Source organism: Schistocerca cancellata, chromosome 1, assembly GCF_023864275.1.
Source record: "Schistocerca cancellata isolate TAMUIC-IGC-003103 chromosome 1, iqSchCanc2.1, whole genome shotgun sequence".
NCBI lineage: Eukaryota > Metazoa > Arthropoda > Insecta > Orthoptera > Acrididae > Schistocerca > Schistocerca cancellata.
The window spans coordinates 1,048,574,670-1,048,601,491 of NC_064626.1; the positions used below are offsets into that span (position 1 = coordinate 1,048,574,670).

The following is a 26,822-nucleotide window of genomic DNA, read 5'->3' on the forward strand; positions in this document are numbered from 1 at the left end:
GGATACTAACTACTGCTTCCCAATATATTTATTCCTTAATGAAATTTGTCATTAAAAATATATCACTTTTTCAAACCAACAGCTCAATTCATGGAATCAATACTAGAAATAAGAATAATCTTCACAAGGATTTAAAGTCACTTAGTCTTGTTCAAATAGGTGTGCATTATTCAGGAACAACATTTTCAATAACTTGCCAGCAGCCATAAAAAGCTTAACAACCAATGAAATTCAGTTTAAGAGAAGCCTAAAGGATTTATTGGTGGCCAACTCCTTCTACTCCATTGATGAATTTCTTAGTAAAACCAACTGATTTGTATATAAGTACAACATAACTTCTGCACAATTTCAGTGCAGTAATGTGTTCATTGAAAATTTGTGTGTGTGTGTGTGTGTGTGTGTGTGTGTGTGTGTGTGTGTGTAAGTATAATCTAACTTCTGCACCATTTCAGTGCAGTAATGTGTTCATTGTAAATAAGTATTACAGTAGTTGTATTACATGTTTATTACCTTATAAATAAATAAAAAACTTTTTTATTTTAAATTCAGTGCATTAGTATTTGTAAAATGACTCTTAGTATTCATTAAAAAATGACGATCATTCCACTTGGGACCTGTGGAATGGTACATTAGCTTATTTGTTTTAGTTGCAAATATTTGACATGTATTGTTGTTTTTCTGACATGTTCCACATCCTGGAGGACCTCCTCACTATGGATCAATTGGAATGAAAGTAAATCTAATCTAATCTAATTACAGACTTCAACTATTGTATCCCCCTTTATTTTATGCTGTTCAATTAATCATTGAAAACTAGTGTATGCCTACGTTAGAAACATCTGGTGAACCTACAACACAAATATCTTGTGGCTACTGTATGGCAGCTTGTTTTGAACAGTAGTGCTACTGACAACATGACTTGTGCATATGCTGGTGCTGATTTTCAATTTAACATTTGACGATGCCACTATGACTGCAGTACATTAGGACTTTGTTTTTATAAAACATTTATGCCTCTTCATACTTAGTGCTCAAATAAATAAATAATATATATATATATCCTCTCAAACCCAGAACCTCCCACAGAACCACCACAAAAGTGCCCCACTTGTGACAGGATACTTTCCGGGACTGGATCAGATTCTGAATGTGGCTCTCCAGCAGGGATACAACTTCCTCAAATCCTGCCCTGAAATGAGATCCATCCTTCATGAAATCCTCCCCACTCCACCAAGAGTGTCTTTCCGCCGTCCACCTAACCTTCGTAACCTCTTAGTTCATCCCTATGAAATCCCCAAACCACCTTCCCTACCCTCTGGCTCCTACCCTTGTAACCGCCCCCGGTGTAAAACCTGTCCCATGCACCCTCCCACCACCACCTACTCCAGTCCTGTAACCCGGAAGGTGTACACAATCAAAGGCAGAGCCACGTGTGAAAGCACCCACGTGATCTACCAACTGACCTGCCTACACTGTGATGCATTCTATGTGGGAATGACCAGCAACAAACTGTCCATTCGCATGAATGGACACAGGCAGACAGTGTTTGTTGGTAATGAGGATCACCCTGTGGCTAAACATGCCTTGGTGCACGGCCAGCACATCTTGGCACAGTGTTACACCGTCCGGGTTATCTGGATACTTCCCACTAACACCAACCTGTCAGAACTCCGGAGATGGGAACTTGCCCTTCAGCATATCCTCTCTTCTCGCTATCCGCCAGGCCTCAATCTCCGCTAATTTCTAATTTCAATCTGCCGCCGCTCATACCTCACCTGTCTTTCAACATCATCTTTGCCTCTGTACTTCCGTCCCGACTGACATCTCTGCCCAAACTCTCTGCCAAACTCTTTGCCTTTACAAGTGTCTGCTTGTGTCTGTGTATGTGTGGATGGATATGTGTGTGTGTGCGAGTGTATACCTGTCCTTTTTTCCCCCTAAGGTAAGTCTTTCCGCTCCCGGGATTGGAATGACTCCTTACCCTCTCCCTTAAAACCCATATCCTTTTGTCTTTCCTTCTCCTTCCCTCTTTCCTGACGAGGCAACCGTTGGTTGCGAAAGCTTGGATTTTGTGTGTATGTTTGTGTTTGTTTGTGTGTCTGTCGACCTGCCAGCACTTTCATTTGGTAAGTCACATCATCTTTGTTTTTAAATATATATATATATATATATATATATATATATATATATATATATATATATATATATCAGCAGTACTTTTCATTATGGTCTATTTATTGTTTTTAAGCTGTAGACAATGTGCTAGTGTATTTATGTTTCTTTCTCATTTTTTGCTGCAGATCTGATGGTGGTCATTGTAGACCAAAACCGGTAATCTGTTAACAAAAAGTTTGTGAGCATAGACATAAATTAAAGGAACCTTATTGTATATATGGGTCACTGTTTTATCCGCGACAGTGTCACAGCTTGTGAAACTAGCTATATGTATTTTGAGCATCAAGTTTGTTAACAATCTGTTCATTGAGGTTTATGAGTTGCCAGGTCATATGGGGTGCCAATTGTTTTGTGAGTTAAGCTTTCAATACCATTGACAGTCATTTTAACATCCTTTTAATAAGAATCTATCAGCATTGAGTCCATGTGTGGCTTTTACAAGATACTCGTGGCGAATGTGAGTGTTGCAACTGTTGTCATCTATCCCACAGATCAAAGCAAATTGTGTCCCTTGTTACTATATTCAGTTGTATGTGATCACAAGGGTACCAGAATAGATGACGCATGATAATCTTTGTATTTAATGCTTTTGAAAGCTGTTGAAGAAGAAATCAAATGAACAGATGTGATGAAATATTTCACTAAAGAAACATGTTGCACATTGATTTTCTGTTTGCAGCTTGTCTGTGATTAGTGAATAAGCAGTGTTTGTTTTGTCAAGAATGTGGTTACTGAAACAATATTTACAGTGTTTTTCATTTTTTTAATCCAACACTCCTGCTGTTTTTCTTTCAGGCCAAATATGTGGTCTTGTGAACCTAGGAAACACATGTTTTATTAATTCATTATTGCAAGCCTTGGCCTCTTGTCCAGCCATTGTGGAATGGTTGTCACGATATGCCAATAAGAAGAATAATTTCATTGAAGCTTTGCATACAGCCCTTCTAGGTGAGAGAGAGATTTGATTTCATTTTGTATCCTGATTGATGTAATATTAGTAGACTATTTTAGAAATTTCATATAATGCCTGTAGTAAAAGGTTGAACTACCCTTTTCTCATAGATTTTCCATTCTTTCTTTATGTGTGGAGAATTTTACACCAATAAAAAAGCACCAAATCTAGGGTTTGTACTCTTGCAATAAGGCATAGGCCCTACATATTAGGAAACTGTATATAAACCTATAAAAATATAAACTTGCCAGCAGAATTTTCTGATTGCTGATGTTTCTGTAGCATTAAACGCTGAGGCCTTAATTTTAGTGAGATCAAGTTTTGAAATTATAAATAAAATATAAACCTTAAAGTGTTTTTCACCAGTTTTTTGACCTTAAATGTACTGTATTATCTTTGCGACATCTCAAGTAGTAGTCAATAACTGGCCTTACGAGATGAAATAGCTGCAAACTAAAAATGTGATATAGAATACTCACAACACTGAACTTTGTGTAGAGCAACTAATTATTGTGTACCAGTAACCCCCAACCCCAATTCTTCAAAGAATCAAACTCTCATGTATAAAACAGCTTCAGACACTAGTGAGTTAATGCTTTAAATATTTCATGTTAAACAAAAAGAAAAAGTATAGAATTGTTTTGAAATTAGGTGTAAAATTTGTTGGAAGTTGCTACGTGCTCTCTTTCTCAAATACTGGCTGAATACAGGCAGCATAATCGTTAGAATACTTGGCATATTGTGTTAGCCTTTAACATAATATTTATACCACTTAATGAATATATTGAGGCAGCATTGTACATTTTTAAATTTGGCCAGTAATTTTATGAAGTAGTGAAAATCTAATTTTTGTTGCCCCTCCAGCTGGATGACTGTTTTGACCGTTTAGTAATATAGAGACATAGAATTTTTAAGTGCTGCACTTAAATGTTTTGCCATTGGTGTTGTTGTAAATGACTTGTCATGCAAAGAAGACATCAAATAATCATTCGTGATTGTGATTTTGTTGTACCTTTTTCAATCAGCATCTTTTGTTGCAGTTTCTTCTTTGTCCACTTCTTTAACTCTTCATTACAAATTCCATTTGCCCTATTTTTTAAACCCACTGCTGAATGTTTGGGTTTTAGCCTGAAAGAATTTTTCGTGGAAGACATATATTCGAAAGTTTGGCCAACATTTTGGTTTTTGAAAAGAGGGACAGGTATATTCCATTGGACCTTAATTAGGCTGTTATGTGGAAGAGTTAGTCTGAAGATTTGGTCTGTTTGATTGAAAATATTAATCATCACTAATTAAAAGCAGAAATCTGCAATATTTAATTGACATTCATGCTTCATCTACACAGTTTTAGTTAAGCAATCTAAAGCATCAACTTATCTCTCAAGTTATTACTCAGTTAAGTATTTTTCTTTGTGATTATATCTTAAAGTACATGACTTTGCCTCCAGGAAGTGTAAATAACTTATTATGCCATAAAAGTTAATGTAGTTTGAGCTGTGTTATCTGAAATACTCATACATACCTACTGGGGATCATCAACATCATTGGACACCCTGCTCGGATCTTGTAAGACTGAAATCTTGCCTGTGGGCTCTTCGCTGTCCTCCTGCATTTCTGACACACGTTAGGTCCCGGAAAGACATGTACAATAACTGGGAATGTTGTTACCTTCTTAGCAATTTATTGTCATTGTGCCGTTGAACATTTATGGATCAGTTGTTGATACAACTGTGGTGGGAAAGGTACCATAACACTTTATGCAGAAATGTTTTGAGACTTGGACACACAACACTTTTGTCACAGCATTGTGGATAACAAACTAACAGATGATGATGATGATGATGATGATGATGATAGTATGTAAAAAGATATGGAAGATAACAGTGATATAATGCTATAGTTCAATTCTTTTATCTTGGCGGCTCGCGCATGCCCGCCCAGATGCGGGAGATTGCTGCATTGCCAGTTGCACACGACGCACGCGCCAATAGAAGCAGCGCCATAGTATAGCATAGTTCGCAAGCTTACGTGTAGGGGGGAGCGCGCAGTTCATGAAGTAATGCCACCACGGCCGCATTAACCCTTTCGCTGCTACAAAGACGTGCTCCCTGCATTCTAAGCTGTGCGCGATTTTGTCACTGCACTGCTCGCCTGTGCAGACACATCGTGTTCCGACTGCTTTGACACTCTTATCGATAGATTCCACAAAAACTATTTGGCCCAAAAATTAGATTTTTACACATCTTCTTGACTGATACCTTCCCCCCATAAATGACTTAATTTTGTTTCGATGTTCAACGCAGTTATTATGCAGCATTAAATGTAGTAAACCATTGCACGAAATTTTGAAGAGTTTGCCGAGGTAAAAGTCCATAGAGTATACTTTCCGTATGGTCGATTTTAGCTGCCACAATGTTGAGAATGAAATGTGGACAAGATACCTAAATTTCATATAAAATTTACTGTATAACAATAGCTCATTTAAGTACCACATAGGTGTCGTATGTAATATTGAGAAATATTCCGTCTTTCGCGACTGTAACAAAAGTTTTATTTACACTGAGCACATTTGGCTTTATTTTAAAGCACTTCAATCAATCAAAAGGAAGTAGACAAAATACATTAAACAAAACTGTGGACTTACAAAAACATTAGGACTTGAATATACCATCTATCAGTGAAGTGCTTTGAGCTATGTCAAATATAATTTTTGTGTGTGGCACACACAAACATCATTTATTTGCTAAAACACTGATCTGCCAACACAAACGTTGAATATTGTGTTACCGCAGCACAAAACTATGAAAGGTGACTTGGCAATGGAGGAGACAAAATACTGTCTACTGAAGATGCTTCAAAAGAGAGAAACGCGTCTGGTCTAAATAGGTCCCTTATTACAGTTGCAGAAGAGGAATATATTTCAGTACCATTGGTAAAACTGTGACTGTGGAACAAAAACGAGAAAGAGAACATGAGTACCATTGTGTATGTGCCATACCTTTCCTTGATTGAAGTGCTTTAAAATAAAGCCAAACGTGTCCGGTGTAAATAATACTTTAATTACAGTCGCAAAAGATGGAATATTTCTCAATATTACATATGACACCTATGTCATGAGATATTGTTATACAGTAAATTTTATATGAAATTTAGGTATCTTGTCCACATTTCATTCTCAACATTGTGGCAACTAAAATCGACCATACGGAAAGTAAACGCTATGGACTTCTACCTCTGCAAACTCTTCAAAATTTCGTGCACTGGTTTACTACATTTAATGCTGCATAATAACTGCATTGAACATCGAAACAAAATTAAGTCATTTATGGGGGGAAGGTATCAGTCAAGAAGACGTGTAAAAATCAAATTTTTGGGCCAAATAGTGTTTGTGAAATCGAATGATAAGTGTGTCAGAGCAGTGGGAACACCATGTGTCTGCACAGGCGAGCAGTGCAGTGATGACAAAATCGCGCGGAGTGCGGGGATCACGTGTCTGCGGTAGCGAAAGGGTTAATGAAGAGACAAAGCACTAGAAATTTCAAAAAAGTGCATTCAAACGAATATAATTCGTGAAGTAAGGCACTTTGATATTGTTTTTAAATAATGAAAATATTAAGCACTGCATAAGGTTTGAACTCATAACCTTTCACGTAGCAACCCAACACCTTAACCGTTACGCTAACGCACCTCGTCCGACTACATCACGCCATGAGGAGTATAATACGTCAAGCTAAATACTGACAAACACTGTTGGTATGACTATGAATTACTCACACTTCGTCGAAGTACAATAGGAAATAAACAATTACCGCTGTTCTTTATTGCGAAAAAGCGGTTCGTGAGAGTGATACAAACACCTTTCCTTGCTATCGCCTGAATTGGGAGTCTTATTGCTTGTTTGGTTTAATTAATTAATAGAATATGAAGCAATTGGTATAAAGAATGCTTTTTCCAAACTTTCTATAAAAGAATGTCTGCTATCAAGACATTGCTTTTGTTCTATTACTTTATTTATGACTGAACGTTTCTAAAACTGAAGACACTCGTCCATGCTCTGCACTGCAGTCGAGATGTGGCAACGTCGTTCTCTGTTCATTGGCTGACTGTGTTTTGTGACGTCAGATGCGCAGAACTAACCTAAACTCGGCCGCCAACATAAATGACGCGCACTTTAGTAAAAGCTGTTATTAAATCAATTATATTTACTGAGTGATCATGAATTGATTGGTCTCATTTGATACATTGTGTGTATGTATTTGTAGTACAGAAGAACCCGGTATCACCTAATTTCTTGAAATATGTGGCGTACATATTATAATTTACAACAGATTGATAGAAATGATAGTAATTTTATGTGCATTTATCTCTAGATTTATATTTGTATCTTACTTATTTATACAGTTTTAACTTGAGTTATTGCAGCGCAGACATATGAAAACATGACACATACAATAATTTATATGTATCTGTAGGTTTGCATTTGGTTCTTATTATTTTGATACTCTCTTTCATACAGATGAGTACAACATATACATATAGGTAATAGAATATTACCCATTATTTACATATATACTTTTGTGCACTGTAAAATTCTGTTTACACTAAATAATAAGTGAAATGTCTTCTCACCCCCCCCCCCTCCCCCGACGACTCTCCTCAGTCAGTGTGTACTTCTATTTCATTATTTATTGTGTCATTAAATGAACATTTACATTTTTATAGTAATGTGTTTTCTTTTATTAATGGAGCTATTGTTCTGACTGTGTACATACCTGGAAATATTGATATTCTTACATTTTGGCAGTTAGCTTCAGCTGCCATAGACTGTGGTCATCTGTACGTGAGTTGTGTTTGTGCACTTGTGTGTGTGTGTGTGTGTGTGTGTGGGGGGGGGGGGGGTCTATTTTCAACAAAAGCCTTATTGGCTGATAGATCATTTTATGACGGTCTTTTTGTTGTGCCTATCTGTGAGTCAGCATCTCTGCTAAATGGTGGGTAACGACTATCCTTTTCATAACGTTGTTACATTCCATCCTGGATTTTCCATTGTTAAATTTTGGAAGGTGGTTCTGCATCTGTAACAGAAGCAGTGAAAGTAGCATGGCTAAATGTACCAGTCACAAATCTTGCCGCTCTTCTTTGGATCTTCGCAATCTCATGAATCAGACCCGACTGATAAGGGTCCCATACAAATGAACAATACTCTAAGACTGGATGAACTAAAGTATTGTAAGCAATTTCCTTTGTTGCAGGACTGCATTGCTTCAGGATTCTACCAATAAACCGCAATCTAGAGTACGTCTTACCCGTTACTTGTGCAATCTGATCGTTCCATTTGAGATCATTTTGAATAGTCACACCCAGATACTTGACGGATGTTACAGCTTCCAAAGACTGGGCATTTAATTTGTACTTGTATATTAATGGGGATTTTCACTTTGTTGTACGCAGTAGGTTACACTTACTAATATTGAGAGATAACTGCCAGTTATTACACTACACATTTATTTTCTGAAAATCCTCATTGATTTGTTCACAACTTTCATGTGATACTACTTTCCTGTAGACTACAGCATCATCGGCAAACAGTATAATGCTGCTCTCAGTACCATCAACCAGATCTTTTATGTAAATCATAAAAAGCAGTGGACCTATTATGCTGCCCTGGGGCACACCAGATGTTCAGCTTGCTGGCACACCTGATGTTCCACTTGTTTCTGTTGAAGTCTCCCCATTCAGGATGACATACTGCTCTTTGTCTGTTACAAAACTTTCTATCCAACTGCATATGTCATTGGATAGACCGTAAGAATGCACTTTTTGGAGCAAGCGACAGTGTGGAACTGAGTTGAACGCCTTTTGAAATTCGAGGAATATGGCATCAACCTCGGAGCCAGTTTCTAGAGCCTGTTGTGTATCGCTGTTTCCTAAAACGTCGCTGGTTTCTGCAGATGAACTTCTCAGAGTCTAGAAAGGTCATTATGTCCAAACACAAAATATGTTCCATGATTCTACAACAAATTGACGTCAGTGAAATTGGCTGGTAATTATGTGCATCTGGTTTTCTACCCTTTTTATAGATTGCTACGACCTGGGCCTTCTTCCAGTTCCGTGGAAATTTCTGCTGTTCCAAAGATCTGTGATAGATGATGGATAAGAATGGTGCTATATTTGTAGCATAGTCAACGTAAAATCTTACGGGGATACCGTCTGGGCCAGGTGCCTTCCTGGTGTCTAAGGATCTTAACTGTTTTACAATCCCAGATACACTAAACACTATGTCAGCCATCATTGCATTTGTTCAATAATTGAAAAGGGGAATGGTGCTGCAGTCCTCTACTGTAAACGAGTTTTTGAAAGCTAGGTTTAGAATTTCGGCCTTCTCTTTATCATTATCCGTTACGTTACCCGTACTGTCAGCAAGCGAGGGTATTGAATTATTTGTAGCAAAATTTTTTGGGGCTATTTTTAGAATCTGCAGATAAAATATTGCTTTCAAATTCATTAAAAGAATCTCTCATTGACCTTTTGACAGCTGCTTTCATTTTGCATAATTTCTGTTTGTCAGTGGGCAGTGACTGTGTTTAAAATGACTGTGCAAAATTCTCTGCTTTCTCAGCTACTTCCTAATATGTTTATTGAACCAAGGTGGATCCTTTCCCTCCCCTATATTTTTGTTAGGCACATATTTCTCTAGCACATGGTGGACAATACCTTTAAATTCCGACCAAAGATGCTCAATATATTTTGTGTCCCGCGGTGATTGCTTGGAGCTGACTATGAAGATATTCATTAATGACACTTTTATTTGCTTTCCCAAACAAGAAAACTCAACTTTTTTTTTCAACTTCTGCTGACGTAGAAGCCACAGTGACATTATAGATGCTAATACCTTGTTCTAGTTAGCTTCCTCAAAAAGATCAGGTCTTTTAGTCACCAAGGTACCTAATATGTTCCCATCTCAAGTTGGTTTTCTAACCAATTGCTCAAGGTTGTATGTTGAGAGCGCTCCTAGAATAACTTCACACGAGTCTATGTTTCTGCCCCCCAGTGATAAACGTGTAATTTTCCCAGTCAATGGACGCCAGATTAAAGTCTCCACCTATAACTTATGGATAATTTGGATATTTATTTCGTATCTACTCAAGACTTTCCTTGAAATGTTCTGTGACATTTGTTGCAGATGCTGATGGTCTATAAAAACATCCTAATCAATGGTCACTCCTTGTCTGATTGACAACTTTATCCAGACTATTTTGCAGTCCAACCCAGTATCAATCTCAACTGCATTTAAACAGCTCTTAACTGCAATGAACACACCACCTCCCATAGCATCAGTCTTGTCCTTCCTTAACATTGTCCAATCCAAGTTCAAAATTTCACTGCTATTTATGTCTGGTTTCAACCAGCTTTTGGTACCTAATGCAATATTGGCATTGTTGCTGTTTATTTTGGAGAGTAACTCGGGGATCTAGCTACAGACACTTCGACAATTTACTAACATGAGATTTAACATATTTAAATCCTTTGGAATGACCTGTTTAGGTGAACTAAGTTGGCACACCCACATCAGCATCATGAAATGGTAATTTTTCAGGCCAATGGTTTGTTTCCTGTGGGGAGGAACCTAATCTTAAAAAACCCCATATGCACACCACAAGTGCTGTGCTGCCCATGTAGCTGCTTCCTGTGTGTAGTGCTAACCCCTGTTCAGTCCTGGGCCTGCTTTATGGATCAGTTCCAGGCACTTGGCAGAGACACATTAAGAGCATACATCAAAAGAGCACTCCATCGAGCCAATATAGTAACTGTCGCACTCATTGCAGTTGATCTTGTAAACACCCAATTTATTAAATTTTTTAGGCTTTGAAGTTGTTCTGTCATAATCATTTCTTAACAAATTTGTTGTATGGAGACCTATCTTGCAGAAACATTGTTAGATTTTTAGGTGATACCTGACCATTGTAAGTCATAGCTGTGGAACTTAGGTTTTGTTCTATGATTGCTATTACGATTAGGCACAATCTTATTGTTAAGGTAGATCATGTGTTTGGTTTTTAATATTATTATAGCAGTTTGTAACACCAATGTTTTATATCCATTGGTCAGTGCAGTATGCTTAAGAATACCAAAGTCTTTATCAGTCTCACACTACTGTAACAGAAGCCACAGTAGTTGATGAATCATAGAATGGAAGAAAACTTCCTTATACCATTTCAGTGCAACAACTGTGCATTAATAATTACATCAGGGCATGTTGGTTTCCTATACATATATCAAAATGTGCGTGCCATTTTTCTAGTACAAGTCAAGTCTAAATATGTTATTGAGCATTCCTGTTGTATTTCAAAAGTGAAAACCATTTTAGGATGCATAGTACTCATCAGTGACATAAAATTATTTATGTCAGTGTCGTTACTTATAAATAAAAAAAGGATACCTTCTACATATTGCTTGTAATATACTGTTTTGTCTTTTAAGGCAGCATATTTTTGGAAGAATTTATTTTCTAGGTCATTAATGAAAATTTCTGCCAAGTTGCCAGCCAGGCTATTGCCTATTCCCATCCCATCTTTCTGATAGTAAATTTTACCATTAAATTCAAAATAATTATAGGATAATGACACGTCAAACAATCCAATAATTTCACTGGTACTAAGTTTTTTATGCATCAGTAGATTGATTTTTATAATACAAAGACACTTTTAAATGGGTACATTGGTGGATAAATTGATTATTCCCAAAGGTGCCAGTTACCTGTTATGTTAATGTCAGTCAGCGTGTTAGCAAGTTCATAACTATTTTCTATACTATATGAATTCTGAAAGGAGTAAATGTCATTGTTCAGTACTCTGTTAAACAGGGTGGGGGGGGGGGGGGGGGGAGTTGTATTATTAACTAAATGGCTAATAGATTTTCTTTCTTATGAACCTTAACTTTTAACCATAGTTGAGGGATATTGGGTTTCATCATTTTAACTGATTTTTTTCAGTGTCTGTTAACAGGAAAATGGTATTATCAGTTTTCCTTTTGTGATTACTCTGGAAATCTTAGTGGCATCATTGTTTATCTTAGTTATACCATTGGAATTGAAAAATACATCACTTTTACTGAGATAATCAACATTGTTAACAATGACCGTATCATTACCTCATCTGTCTTTGTAACTATAGAGCTTTCAGTTGCAAGTTTCTTATTAAGATTATTTAAAGTTTGAATGTCTTTGTTAGATGAGATATTAGATGTAGGTTTCTGAGTTTTTATAGCAACTGTGGTAGTCTTAAACTTATTCCTTTTAGCTATCTCAGTTGCCACTTTTATCTCTGCAATTACTTCTTTTTTTTGTTGGGCTTTAAGTGTAGGGCAAACATTAAAATTCAAACCTATGTTCAGCAATTACTGTTCATCTTTTGAAAAAGTAATTTGAGTCAGTCATGGAACTGACGCAATTTCTGTGCCTCTTGTTCATCAACTGTGTTGTGCTCTATGCACAAATTTGCCATCTGTTTGTTTCATGCTTACAAGCTTCAAGATATCTTGTCACCCACTGGTCATTGTTTCGTTTAATACCTTTAAGCTGCTCATGTGATGTACAGTTCTGTAACTGGAGTTTCATCTGCAGAGCTTCCTTAGCCAAGACTTCTTGGATCTTATATGACTCATGCATGTGTAGTTTTAGTCACTTTTGTATTTGACAGTTTGAGCCAAGGAGAATATATTAGCAATTCTGATGCTGGCATATTTAGGAGTGATGCTTAACCTAGAACACATCTTATTAAAAACAATTTTTGGCCCCTCATTTGCAATTTTCTGCCTAATATTAAGTAACTTGTTTACGTCTTTGATTAGCCAGCTAGGCAAATTATTAGTAGTGCCTGACACTATCAAGAATGAAGAAAGTGACCGTTACTTACCGTATACACCGAATAATAAACCGCCAGTGCATACAAGCCACTAAACCCTAAATTAAGAGGAACAAATTAAAAAAAAAAGATGCACGAAAATAAGGTGCACTCAGATTGACAGGAGAAAAATTACCAGATCTTTACTTCTACTTACTTGTAGGAAGTATGCATGTGCGGTAAACATTTGATCTAACATACAATTTAACACATTCGCACCTAACAATCTTATTTTGTCTTATTCATTCTCATCACTATCCGCACTGGTATTTATTTCACTGCTCTCCCTCCCTCCCTCCCACCCTCCCTCCCTCCCTCCCTCCCTCTTCCCCCCCCCCCTCCCTCCCCCCCCCCCTCCTCCCCCCCCATGATTTCCTTCATTATCTTCCCACAGTTCTTCATACTCACTGCAATTCATTTTGCATTTGATATGCAGCATTTCTTGAACCCCTTGATGGTGGACTCAGTGATACGAAGGACTATGAAGCAAGAATTCAATTTATGGATGTCTGTCCTATTGCAATGATGAGGGTCTTCAACTGATGATATATATGAGAAAAAATACCACCATAGTTGTATCTTGAGAATGACTTTATTGTCTCACATTACCAGTTACAGTAGCACATTACCACCATCCTCAGGCCCAAACACAACCAAAAGAGCATTAAATTTCCAATGCATTGGAGACAACGTGGTGTTGAGCAGAGACTCCAGAGGAAAGCTAGCTCACGTGTACTAATAACAAGGACTCCACAATAAATGCGCCAAGGAAATTGAATATCCCTTTGGCAGTGGTGGGGCCTGAGGATGGTGGTAATGTGCCGCCGAAACTAGTCGTGTGAGACAATATAGTCATCCTCAAGATACAGCTGTGGTGGTACTCGTGCAGGAGGGTGACTGTTAGTAATTAAAACATGAAAATGTTGAATGTTATTTGTTTCAACAGTTTTCAGAATGATCGAATGAAGTAGATCAATGTGTACAACGATGTTTTACTCCAGGTTTTTCATTGCTTGAGTGAACTCTTTTTAGGAGGTCCATGATTTAATTATTTATATATGCATTCCATAATAAGTATTCACATTTTGAATTGACACCTTTTTTATGCCTTTTGGGACACATTTTTGCACCTAAAAATCCAAGATCTAGTAATGTACCATATTTAGTGGAATCTTCCACTAATATGATAATGTAGCAGAATTTGATTTGTTATCTTTGGAATTACTAAACTGAGTGAGTAGTGTAGAAACTATAAAGTTATTTAATTTGTTGTCTTGAATTTATGAAACAAGACTTACATTCACCAATTTCCTGGAAATAATTAATTCCACAGTACAAAGACAATACAACCAGATAAACATAAGAAGTTGAAGTTTTACTGTTATGGATTTTTGCCTTCGAAGTCTAGGTGAAATTCTTCTCGATTAGTCATCCTGTGATTATTTTATTTGGTGTCTAGTTGTTAAATAATGAGCACCACACTGCAGAAATTAATTTGTGATCATCTCATATTTATTGGCACACATAATTTTGCAGTGATCAATTTGTATTCAAGAATTTAGACAGTTAATATATCAGAGGTCAACACTTTATCTAAACCAAGATTTTGTGACTGAAGCTTTTTTAAAAAAAGTGGCGTCATATTTATTTTACACTGTAACTGTCGAGTTCAGACAGATGAATAACACGATGTTTAATACGTTTTTATGTAGTACTGCATATTTTTACTGTTCAAACTTGACTTTGATGGATGTAGTTACTGTATATATTTACTGAGTACTAAATGCAGAAACCTGGGAACTGTACATTTTGATAGTTTAATACAAATTCAAAAAGACGTTTACATTTTAATAGTTGACTACTGTTGGACTGAGTCTTCATATGAGAAGCCAATTTATAGACACTTGTAGTACCATAATCACACGTGTAACATATTTAATAACTAGCTTAGTGCCTGCTGCTTCAGTTGTGTAAACTGTATGGCCGGCAGAGATTTTTTTGTGTTTGTTTTTATCGAGTTATTATGTTATTCACATGTAGTTCTGACCATAAAGTGATTCAGGTAGTTGGAGTCCAAAAGTTTTGTTAATCATGCCTTTTGTGTCGTGGATATATTTCCATAGCCTCTTTTATCCTCTAACAAATATTTCTTTATATCTAACTAAGAAGTAAAATACCTATTTTCATAAATTTAGCTTTAAGTATTTTTTAATTTAACGAAATATTTTTTAAAAATTTTAATCACCTATTGAACTTCCTTAAAGATTGAATTTCCAGAAAGAGTGAAACGCATATTTCTTTTTTCTTTTTTTTCTTTCTTTCTTTCTTTCTTTCTTTTTTTTTTTTTTTTTAATCGAGAAGTCAAATACTAGTTGTCACAGATATAGCCTTAAAATCCTTCAGTAGTTCTTTGGTAATTATTTATTTTCAAATAAAATTTCACTGAGACTATTTTACCCCTTTAGTGGTTGAATTTCCAAAAATACTGAAACATGCGTTTTTTATTTTCTGGGCGGGCCAGTGTGGCCAAGCGGTTCTAGGCACTCCAGTCTGGAACCGCGCGACCGCTACGGTCGCAGGTTCGAATCCTGCCTCGGGCATGGATGTATGTGATGTTCTTAGGTTAGTAAGGTTGAAGTAGTTCTAAGTTCTAGGGGACTGATGACCCCAGATGTTAAGTCCCATAGTGCTCAGAGCCTTTTTTTTTTTAATTTTCTGTGTGAGAAACCAAATATCAGTTTTCGTAGTTCTAACTTCAAAATTCCTGTAATAGTGACATACTTTCAAAAAGACTTCCATCCCCTATTTCACCCCCCTAGGAGTGGAATTTTGGACAATCCATTCTTAAATGATGCCTGTAGTGTAAAGTCCACACTTCAAGTTTATGTCCTTAGCTGTTTGGGCTGGGGAAAGATGAGTCATTGAATCAGTCTGACCCTGTTTCAGCCCCTTAAGTTTTGACTTTCCAAAAACAGTGAAACACATATTTTTCATCTCTAACCAAGAAGACAAATGCCAATTTTCAAAGATTTAGCTTTAAAAATGCTTTCAAAATGAAATACTTTCATAAAATGTTTCACCCCCTATTTCACCTCCTTCGGGATTGAATTTCACAAAAACAGTGATATGCATATGATTTAGCTTCGGAAATGCTTGCACAATGAAATATTGCCATAAAAGATTTTCGTCCCCTGTGCCACCCATGTAGGGGTTGAATATCCAAAAGCAGTGACACACACATATTTTTACTTCTCACTGACAAGTCAAATTTAAATTTTCATAGATTTAACTTTAAAAATGCTTTCATAATAAAATATTGTCATAAAAAATCTCACCCCTTATTTCGCCCCCTTAGGGGTTCAATTTCCAAAAACACTGAAACACATTTTTTTTTTTTAATTTGTAACCAAAAAATTAAATGCCAATGTTCATAGATGTAGCTTTAAAAATACTTTAGTTGTTCTTTAATAATGATATATTTACAAAAAAAGCTCTCACCCACTATTTCACCTCCAAAGGGTTTAATTTCCAAAAATGCTGAAACATGTATTTCTTTCTTTTTGACTGAGAAACCAAATACCAATTTTCATAGGTCTAGCTTCAAAACTGCCTTAATGGCAACATTTTTCAAAAAAACACTTCATCTCATGTTTCACTCCCTTAGGGTTGGAATTTCAAAAAATCCCTTCTTAAACAACAGCTACAGTATCAGATCAACACCTTCTTCAAATTTCAAGTTTCTATCCTTAGCAATTTAGGCCGGACGATGGTGGTGAGTGTCAGCCAGCACATTGACTTTATATATAGAAATAATATAAGAACATGGAAAAATAAGAGAGACAAAGACAGAACATTTTCTTTAACTAATAGCTGTATAATTAAGAAATTATAGTAGCTGTAAAATTTTGTGGGCCACCTGATGCAATAATCAGTGAAGTCAATTCTGCAGTCACAAACAGTGAAATTGTACATGCCATCAAACTGCAGAAGGAGGGTAAAGTCACCAGTCCAGATGCGGTCTGTGTTGAAGTTATTGAAGTTTTAACTGAATAGAACTTGATTGGCCTCAGCCTCCTAACATCATTGTTCAATGTTATCTTTGTAGCTGGAAAGACACCTTATTATTGGCTGAGATCTACTTTTATACCAGTGCCAAAGAAGACCAACTCTTCCCATGTGATGACTATCGTACAATTAGTTTGATGTCTCATGTACTCAAAATGTTTATGTGAATCATACACATGTGGATTTACAAATGGATGTGACCCAGTTTGGCTTCTGAAATGAGATTGGAAATAGTGAAGCACTCTGCTCCCTAAAAAATACTAGTGCATAGTTGCAGAGATATGCTTGTTTCACTAACTATAAAAAAGCCTTTGACTATATGAGACAAAAAGATGGTGGAAATTTTGACTTCCACTGGTACTGACTAAAATGATTTACACATCAGCAACACTCTGCATCAGAATCAGACCACAGATGTAAAAACTGCCCAAGGAACATCATAAGCAACTACAATTTGTAAAGGCATTCCTCAGGGCTTTATACTACAACCTCTCTTGCGCAACATTTAATCCGAAGCAATTTTCAGGGGACTGTTGGTGGAAGAAAGTACTTGGGTCATTATAAGTGGAAAGATTATTATTAATATTAGGTACAAAAATGGCAGTGTTGCCATACCAAATGGTCTATCTGTCCTCCAACACATGATAGACAAGTTAGTCCAGTGCAGTAAAGAGTTTGGCATGTTTGTCAACACGTCCAAGACCAAAGTTGTAGTCTTGTCTATAAGAAGAATCCAAGCAACCTTATTCAATTAGATTGAATATGTATTCTCCTTGAAGTACTTGGGCACTGTGATGGATAAGCAGTGTGGCTGAAAGAAAGAGCTCAGATATGGAATAGGATAGACCAGGAGACAATGTATTAGCATGAAAAACTTTTCATAAGCTCAGATCTTAGTCTGCAACTGAGAACGTGAATGATTCGTTGCTACACATTCTCCCTTCTTCTCTATGGATGTGGAAGCTGGATCTTTTACCAATATCTAGAGAAAATAATGAAATGCGTCTATATCACCATCTCTTACGCATACCTTGGGTGCTGAAAATTTCAAATGAAGTCCTCCATTGGATGAAAAAACAAAAAGAACCATTCCTCACTATAAAAAAAGGAAGACTTAATATCTAGGACGCATTATAAGAGGTGAATGATACCAGTTATTACAACTCATCATTGAAGGGAAAATACAAGGGAAAAGGCCTATTGTAAGGGAAGAAACTTACAGCTGAAGGACTTTGGAAAGGGTGCAATTACATACTGGAAGATGCCATCCATGCTGCAACATCACATCCAAAGATGTCAATGAGGACCACCAAATTTTGTCAGGAGAAGGTGTCTTAAGGAGAAGAAAGTTTGCTAGTAAAATCTTGACAATAATTAATATGCAGCTTCTCTTAATGAATGTAGATGTTTTCAGAACCAGGACTACAAAACTGAGGTACTGAATTTTGGTAATAATCACAATTTAAGATTGGAACATTCTGGAGCATGAAATTTTTGAATACAAATAACTTATGAAATATGAATTGTTTGGAAGAAGAGAGTGAGGGGTTTCAGTTTAACTATCTCAATTTAGAAACTGCTATTTGCTCATAGAAAAATTTCACCTTCACCTCATTTTCAAGTCTATTAAATCATTAATAATCATCTAAAGCAAATTTTTCTATAGGAACCAAATGCACTATTACCATCAGTATTCTGAACACTATCCTGTGAATATCAAATTTTAATGAAATACATTGTGAATAAGAGATCAGGGAAAAAAAAAAAAAAAAAAAGGCATTTGCGGCGTATAATTGCAGCAAGTGGAGCTACCCCACAATGCAAAATCTCAATGTTGGACTGTTGGTCTGGTATGTCATATTTACATGTTAGTTTGAGGAGGTGATGATTCACAGCTTCTAGAAACTTTTGGAAATCATGATTTGGACACAACTGTATTGTCACTTTATTAGACAACCAATTTTGGTCAGAAACAGACCATCCTTGGGTATAACGTGACATCATTAGTGAGCTGTGTGACAAATCATAACTATTGAAGAGCATCATGCAGTAAATCAACATTTTAAATCCAACTATAATATTGGATTACATCCAGCAGTCCAGCACGTAGTAGGTAATGTGTCAAAGCACATGACATGTCTTGGCTACTGTGTGCTGTATTTACTAGTTGGACTTAACACATTGGTTTTTAGCAGGATGCTTGTTAGTAGTTATGTTGTCATGCATTTGATTAATGATATAACATTGTACCTGAGGATAGTCCATTTTGGACTGAAATTGATTGTTTAACAAAGTGACTATACAACTGTGCACAAACTGTGATTTTCCAAACATTTGTGTGTTCATGATTACAATAATACAAAGAAAAATTGAGAAGGCTTTGGATAAAGATCAATTCATTAGCTTCAGGACAAGCGAAAAAATCAGAGAAGCAATTCTGCACATGTGCTTAGTCATGGAAGAGATAATATATACCAGACTATCTTCCTAGCATTTGTGGACCCAAATGAAGCTTTCAGCTATGAAATGTGTAATGAAGTGTTAAAAGTTATGAGTATGAAGCATGAAGTCAGTTGAATGAACCATAGAAACCAAATGCAAATGACGAAAATGAAACGTCGGGAAGAGACAAGTTTGTGTCAAGTATGTTATAAGGCAAGGTTGCAGCTTATTGTCATTGTTGGGCTCATTTATTGGAGAAGCACTGAAGATACTGAAAGAAAATTTCAGGAGCCAGAAAGTGTAACACAATAGATGCCAATACAAGTTTCCCATCCAGGTCCTGAAGGCCCAAGGAATATCAAACTGCTCCCACATTATCTTCTGCCATGTGACATAATGTGGTATGGAGGGGCAGATCACCACTCATCTGACCATTTTGCTGACTTTCCAGAGCTTGGAGCTGCTATTTCTCAATCAAGTAATCCCTCAGTTGGCATCATGAGGCTAAGTGCACCCACTACCAGTCCTCCCATCAAGGAGAAATCCTTGACAGTACCAGGAACTGAAACTGAGTCCTCCGCATTGCAGCCATCTATATGACCACTCAGCTGTAGGAGGACAAAATAGATACCACTGCCAGGATTTTATCAATTGGAGGAGGCAAAGAAAAGCTGCTGGATGTTTTAAATGGTTTACTTAGCACAGAATTTATTATGAGTGTAAGGAAAACAAAGTCAAAAGTAAATATATCAAACTGAAAGATGAATAATATTATGAAACGAAAGTTGCTGCTCACTATAGTGTCGCTTCAGTTGCCAGAGATTGCAGTTTGTGTGTGTGTGTGTGTGTGTGTGTGTGTGTGTGTGTGTGTGTGTGTGTGTCGTCTATTTTCATCGAAGGCCTTGCTGGCTGAAAACCTATTTGTGACAATCTTTTTGTTGTGCCTATCTGCAACCTAGCATCTCCACCGTATAGTGAGTAGCAACTTTCTTCCATCATATTGTTGTTTTCCATTGTTTGAAAGATGAATAAGTGAGATAAAGCCTTGATTATTTTGAATGCCACCATTGTTAGGTACATTTCTAATGAAAATTGTGTCATTACCACCCTTGACCTGACAGTTGCCTCTTTCAGACAGTTACTCATGTATGGACACCTACAGGTTAATGTAGAATATGAATTACTATGCAATAAGGCATTCCCGCAATAAGGCATTTTTTACATACACAGTCCACTACTGGAGGAGAGAGTGCCAGAAAAAGTCCCAACACCAACTGAAGACAAAACTTCAAGATTTTTAATGTGAAACAAATGTAGCCAGTGGGCCGCAGCAGTACAGTGACTTGCTAAACACCAAATTTGGGTAAAACAGCCTTTCAAAATATTCTGCAGCTTAGAAAGTGTAATTTCACAAAATGGACAAACTAAGAAAGAAATCAATAGCCAATTTTCGCAGGAGGATGGATCTTTTTGTTCAAGAAGAGAGCCCCGTGACATCAAATAATAATATGAATTTGAGAAAAAACCTCCCTGAATTTGCATCTGGAGCACGATATTATCTGCAGTGTAACATGATTTGTTATAAAAGTAGGGAAGAATAAACTGGAATCATTTGGAATATGGTACTTACAGAAGCTAGCCACAAATTTACATGGCCCAATAAAGTGTACTCCTGAGCAGTTTAATTGCAGTGAGATGATGTGGCGTAGATTCTATCAAACAACAAAGATTTTTCATATCTTTGGAATGTTCCGCGAACTACTCTGACACATTTCAGAAGAAATGTCTGAAAGGGGTGATGTATTGTCTCAGTGAAGGACCAGGTCATCTCTGTAGTACTGTAAACAAGCAGATAGAAGCACATGTCAGGTGGTTACTGTATGTTTTACCATAAATAAATTACAGCAGATATATCAGCAGCCAGAGTTCAACCCAGGTAAACACTTGCTACATGAACATACTTTTTCCACCTGCCTGAACAGTACTCTGTTGGCATGAGGGATTCATCACCTCATTTGATTTTAATTGTACTTGTCCTTTGTCATCTGCCAGTTTGAAAGTGTAGTGTGACTCATCAGTCGAGGTCCTTTTTCTGTGCTTGGAGTATCTGTTGGTAGTATTCCTGCATTGATGCTAATCCCTGTACCCAGAGTCAAGCCGTGAGCAGACCTACATGCTTGTTGTGGTAGTTTCTATAGGTACAGCTTAGAGATAGTTTTGGACAGTACGACTCCTCACAGTCGTTATGATCCAGCATTGAATTGGTTGCTAATTTGCTGTATGATTGCTGATCTTTTCACTGATAGAACCCAAGATAATTGATGGCAACACTTATCTTCAACATGTTGTTGCTTGTGGCAGTGACACTAGTGGTGACAGTTTTCCTTGACTGATGTGCTCGCCATACACTCTTGATACAGTAGCTTGTGAAAATCGTAGTGCCCCTTAACACTTAACTTGCGTGTATTTGGCAACCACTGTCTACAGTCAGATTGCTGATATTGGATGTGCTATCCACACTTAGCTGTCATGCTGATAGCCAGTAGTGTATCTGAAATGAAGTGATAAACAATAGGCAAGGAAAGAATCACATTGAAACCCTTACCAGAAGAAGACAGGTCAGTAGGGTTTACATTAAGGCTTGCAACTGTATTGGAGAGGAATTACGGGGGTTGATCAAGATTTTAATATGTGAAAGTGGTAGTGATTGCATTAGACACATAGATTAAAAAGATCAACATAAAATTGAGAAGAGTGGAAGATAAGATCAAATTGGTTGTATGACTGATGATTTTACTTTAAAAACATATCATTTTGATTTACAAAGCTACAGACCTCAATTCTGTTACCTGCAATGTCATGTTAGAAAGTATCTGAACTTTTTTCCATAACTCTATCCTGTGCTGATGTAAGAAACAGCTTAAGGACCAGATTAAATAAATGTAATAAATACATCAACAACTTGAATGCGTAAATGATGCATACATTACAGAGAATATGTCCAAATATTCTACCCTGACTGTGATGTATTAAACATTACAATTGTTGCACAGCTACTAAATTACATTTTATGTTACTTTCTTAGGTAATATTTTAATCTGTTTACTTTCAGTTGTGAATGGCCAGCATCCAAACATATCTGAAGATCCTTACACAGCGGAAAATGTTATTAAATGTCTCTTCACCAAGGGCTGGACAATTTCACCTGAGGAGCATGATGTACATGAACTTCTGAATGTGATAATGACAACAATTGAGGAAGAGATCCATCATTCTAATACCACGGTATTGGATACTTTCAGTTCAATTAAAATGAGTAATTGTTGCTGGTTGTCTTTTTTCCTTGTTTTTGTCTCCCTTTGTTAAAAGATTTTTATTTTCTAAGTTCTACTTTGATTTAGCACATTTTGTATAGTACATATTATAAAATATAAAGAGTAATCAGTGTTTCTTTTATATCTTCAAATTTAACACATATTTCGGACAACAACACATATAAGTCACTGAGTAAGTTGACCTGTGTACAAGTCGGCATTCGATTAAACACTGAGTCTCAGTCTAGCGGCCACTGCTCGGCTGGCCACTTAGGTGGCGCAGCTGCTGCGTGGCTGGCAGACAGCGCCGCACGTAGAGGACGTGTGTAATTGTGCGGTGGCACTTTGAATAATCGGCGAGTCACAACACTTTTCCCCCCTTTGAAATTGTTGCACTGGTCTTGCTGGAGGTGTCCTGGAGATGGCTAACGTCCATAGGCGTTGTTTGACTCACCGTAAAGTCTCGAGGAAGAGGCTTCCCGTACGGACGGAAGTGTCCCCAATGATAACGGGTTGAGATGACAGGAGACGTAGGGGTTGAATCTGCTGGGGCCTCTTGCACCAATGTGTCCGTTGCGGCAAGTCCAGTTGATATGACAGGAGACATGGGCGATGTGTCGGCATCTGTTGGAGGAGGAGGCGACTAGATGTACTCTGACAGAGGACGGTCCTCCGGTTCCTGCATGGGCACGTCTCCTGGTGGCGTCCGTTCTGGTGTTGGCATCGCGATGACAGTGAGAGGGCTGCATTGTGAGTATTGAGAGATGCCAAGATCCCGAGCATCAGGTAGAGCCAAAGGTGGTGTGGCGGCATTCGGAACAGGCGTTGCTGGCACCCGAGGCCGAAGCTGGTCCGAATGACGCACTGCAACGCCCGTGTCCATCTGGATTTCATACAGGCATCTGCCACGGTGTCGTAAGATGCGGCCCGGGCCCCATTTTGGCCGCCTGCCATATCCCCGCACCCAGACGAGGTCGTCGGCGGTGAACCGGCCAAGTGAAGGCACCCGCGGCCGTGAGGTGGGAGGCCGCAGAAGATGAAGTAGCGTGCGAGGCTGTCGGCCATGTAAGAGCTCAGCCGGGCTGTGATCGCCCATGGGGGTGAAACGGTAAGACGCCAGGAACTGGAGAAGCGCGTCATCAGCAGCAGAAGAAGTCAGAAGTTTCCGCATCTGAGCCTTAAATGTGCGGACCAGTCGTTCAGCCTCACCGTTGGATTGTGGATGGAACGGCGGGGCCGTGACATGCGTAACGCCGTGACGAGCACAAAAATCCGCAAAGTCGGAAGAGGCAAATTGCGGACCATTATCAGTAACAAGAGTAGAGGGGAGGCCTTCCAAAGAAAAAATGCGGGCGAGAGCACTGGTGGTTGCCGCGGTGGTAGGGGACGTGCAACGGACAATGAAAGGAAAGTTAGAATAGGCGTCAATTACGAGGAGCCAATAAGTACCTATAAAGGGTCCCGCAAAGTCAGCATGAATGCGCTCCCAGGGCTTCTCAGGCGAAGGCCACGGTGACAAAGATGACTTCGGGGCAGCGGCCTGTGATGCACAAGGGCCGCAGGCAGCGACCATGTGTGCGATGTCAGAGTCGATGCCAGGCCAGTACACATGACGGCGTGCCAGAGATTTTGTGCGAGACACACCCCAGTGCCCCTGGTGAAGGAGGCGCAAGACCGAAGCACGCAAAGACGCAGGTACCACAACACGCGGCGAAGCATTGTCAGTGGAGAGGAGGATAACACCATCCCTAGCCGTGAGGCGGTAGCGCAAAGTGTAGTAGTTCCGCAACGGATCAGAAGTGTTAGCGGATGGGCGATCTGGCTAACCCTTCTGAATACAGTGTAAAACCCGGGAGAGGGTAGGGTCAGAACCCGTAGCAGCCGCCAGCCTGTCCCCAGTGATGGGGAACCCGTCCACAACCCGCTGCTCGGCAACATCCAGGTGGAAACACAAAAGTTCGTCCCTATCGAATGCCTGATCAGGACCCATGGGAAGGCGAGACAAAGCATCAGCATTCGCATGTTGAGCCGTTGGCTGGAAGTTAATCTCATAATTGAAACGGGACAAGTAAAGAGCCCAACGCTGGAGGTGGTGCAGCCTTGTCGGGAAGTGATGTTGATGGATGAAACAAGGAAACAAGCGGATTGTGATCCGTAACAAGATGAAATTTTGAGCAATAGAGAAAAACACCAAACTTATGAAGAGCATAAATGATGGCCAAAGCTTCTTTCTCAATTTGAGAATACTTTTGTTGGGCATCCGTGAGCGTTTTGGAGGCATAAGCGATGGGTTGTTCCGAACCGTCAGAAAAACGGTGCGCAAGGACTGCACCGACCCCGTATTGAGAGGCGTCTGTGGCAAGAACAAGATGTTGGCCAGGTCGATAAGTAGCCAGGCACGGGGCCTGTTTCAGCATAGCCTTTAATTTCCGGAAAGCTGCGTCACATGACGCGGACCAGTGAAAAGGCACGTTTTTATGCAACAGGCGATGCAACGGCTGAGCCACCGACGCCGCAGACGGTAAAAAGTTGTGATAGTATGCTATTTTCCCCAAGAAAGCCTGCAGTTCCTTAACAGATGTAGGGCGAGGAAGGGCATCGATCACAGCAACAGTGTGTTGAAGCGGACGAATACCATCCCGAGAGAGTTGAAACCCCAAGTATGTGATAGATGCCTGAAAAAATTGTGATTTCTGAAGATTACACTTGAGACCGGCAGTCTGTAAGACATCAAAAAGTGCGCGGAGATTTTGAAGATGTTCTTCAGTGGTGGAGCCAGTGACAACAATGTCGTCCATGTAATTGATACACCCCGGGACAGGGAGCAATAATTGTTCCAAGAATTGCTGAAAGAGAGCAGGGGCGCTAGCAACCCCGAATGGCAAGCGTTGGTATTGATAGAGGCCGAAAGGCGTGTTAAGGACCAGAAACTGCCGGGAAGCAGCGTCGAGAGGAAGTTGATGATAAGCTTCCGACAGGTCAATTTTAGAAAAATACTGTCCTCCAGCGAGTTTAGTGAACAGTTCTTCCGGACGGGGCATAGGGTAAGTGTCGATGAGGCATTGAGCATTTACAGTGGCTTTGAAATCGCCACAGAGACGAATATCACAATTGGGCTTAGCAACTACAACGACAGGAGAGGACCACTCACTGGAAGTGACAGGAAGCAAGACCCCTGAAGCAGTGAGACGATCCAACTCCCGTTTTACCCGATCACGAAGGGCCACAGGAATGGGCCGGGCCCGAAAAAACTTAGGCCGAGCAGTGGGTTTGAGTGTGATATGAGCTTCAAAGTCGTTTGCACGGCCTAACCCAGGAGAAAAAAGGGACGAAAATGTCGTCGACAAGGAATCCAGCTGAGCATAAGGAATAGCATCAGAGACAATATTGACAGAGTCATCTATGGAGAACCCAAAACGCGAAAGGCATCGAAACCAAAAAGATTTTCTGCGGTGCTCTGGTCAACCACAAATATGGGAACAGTGTGAACGACGGATTTGTAAGATACCTCAGCATTAAACTGTCCCAAGAGAGAAATCTTCTGTTTATTGTACGTCCGTAATTGCCGAGTGACAGGGGACAGGAGTGGAGAACCCAGCTGAAGATACGTCTGAGAATTAATTATAGTGGCAGCAGAACCGGTATCCACTTGCATGCAAACATCTCGACCAAGGATTTGGACAGTGAGGAATAACTTCCCTGAAAGGGAAGAAGTGCAATTGACAGACAGCACAGAATCAGAATCAGCGTCATGTTCATGAACATCATGTATGTGGTTGGATTTATAAACGGAAGACACATGACCTTTCTTTTTGCAATTGTGACACACAGCCCAACGTTGGGGACAATCCTCGCGTGAATGTTTCGTAAAACACCGCGGACATGAAGGAAGTTGCCGGGGATTTTGCTGCAGTTTCTTAGTGGGTTGTTTACGGCTAGGCCGCGGCTGCGCGTGGGAGCGTACTGCGGCCA

At 38.8% G+C, this 26,822-nt stretch overlaps 1 protein-coding gene across 1 annotated transcript in view; it reads left to right on the plus strand.

Annotated features, from left to right (window-relative positions):
* LOC126090436 (ubiquitin carboxyl-terminal hydrolase 30) overlaps nt 1–26,822 on the plus strand; it is a 109,964-nt gene that overhangs the window by 23,244 nt on the left and 59,898 nt on the right. Inside the window, exons 2-3 of the mRNA XM_049906986.1 lie at nt 2,971–3,123; nt 22,649–22,821. Coding sequence (XP_049762943.1) covers nt 2,971–3,123; nt 22,649–22,821 — 326 coding nt within the window. The remainder of the gene's footprint in view (nt 1–2,970; nt 3,124–22,648; nt 22,822–26,822) is intronic.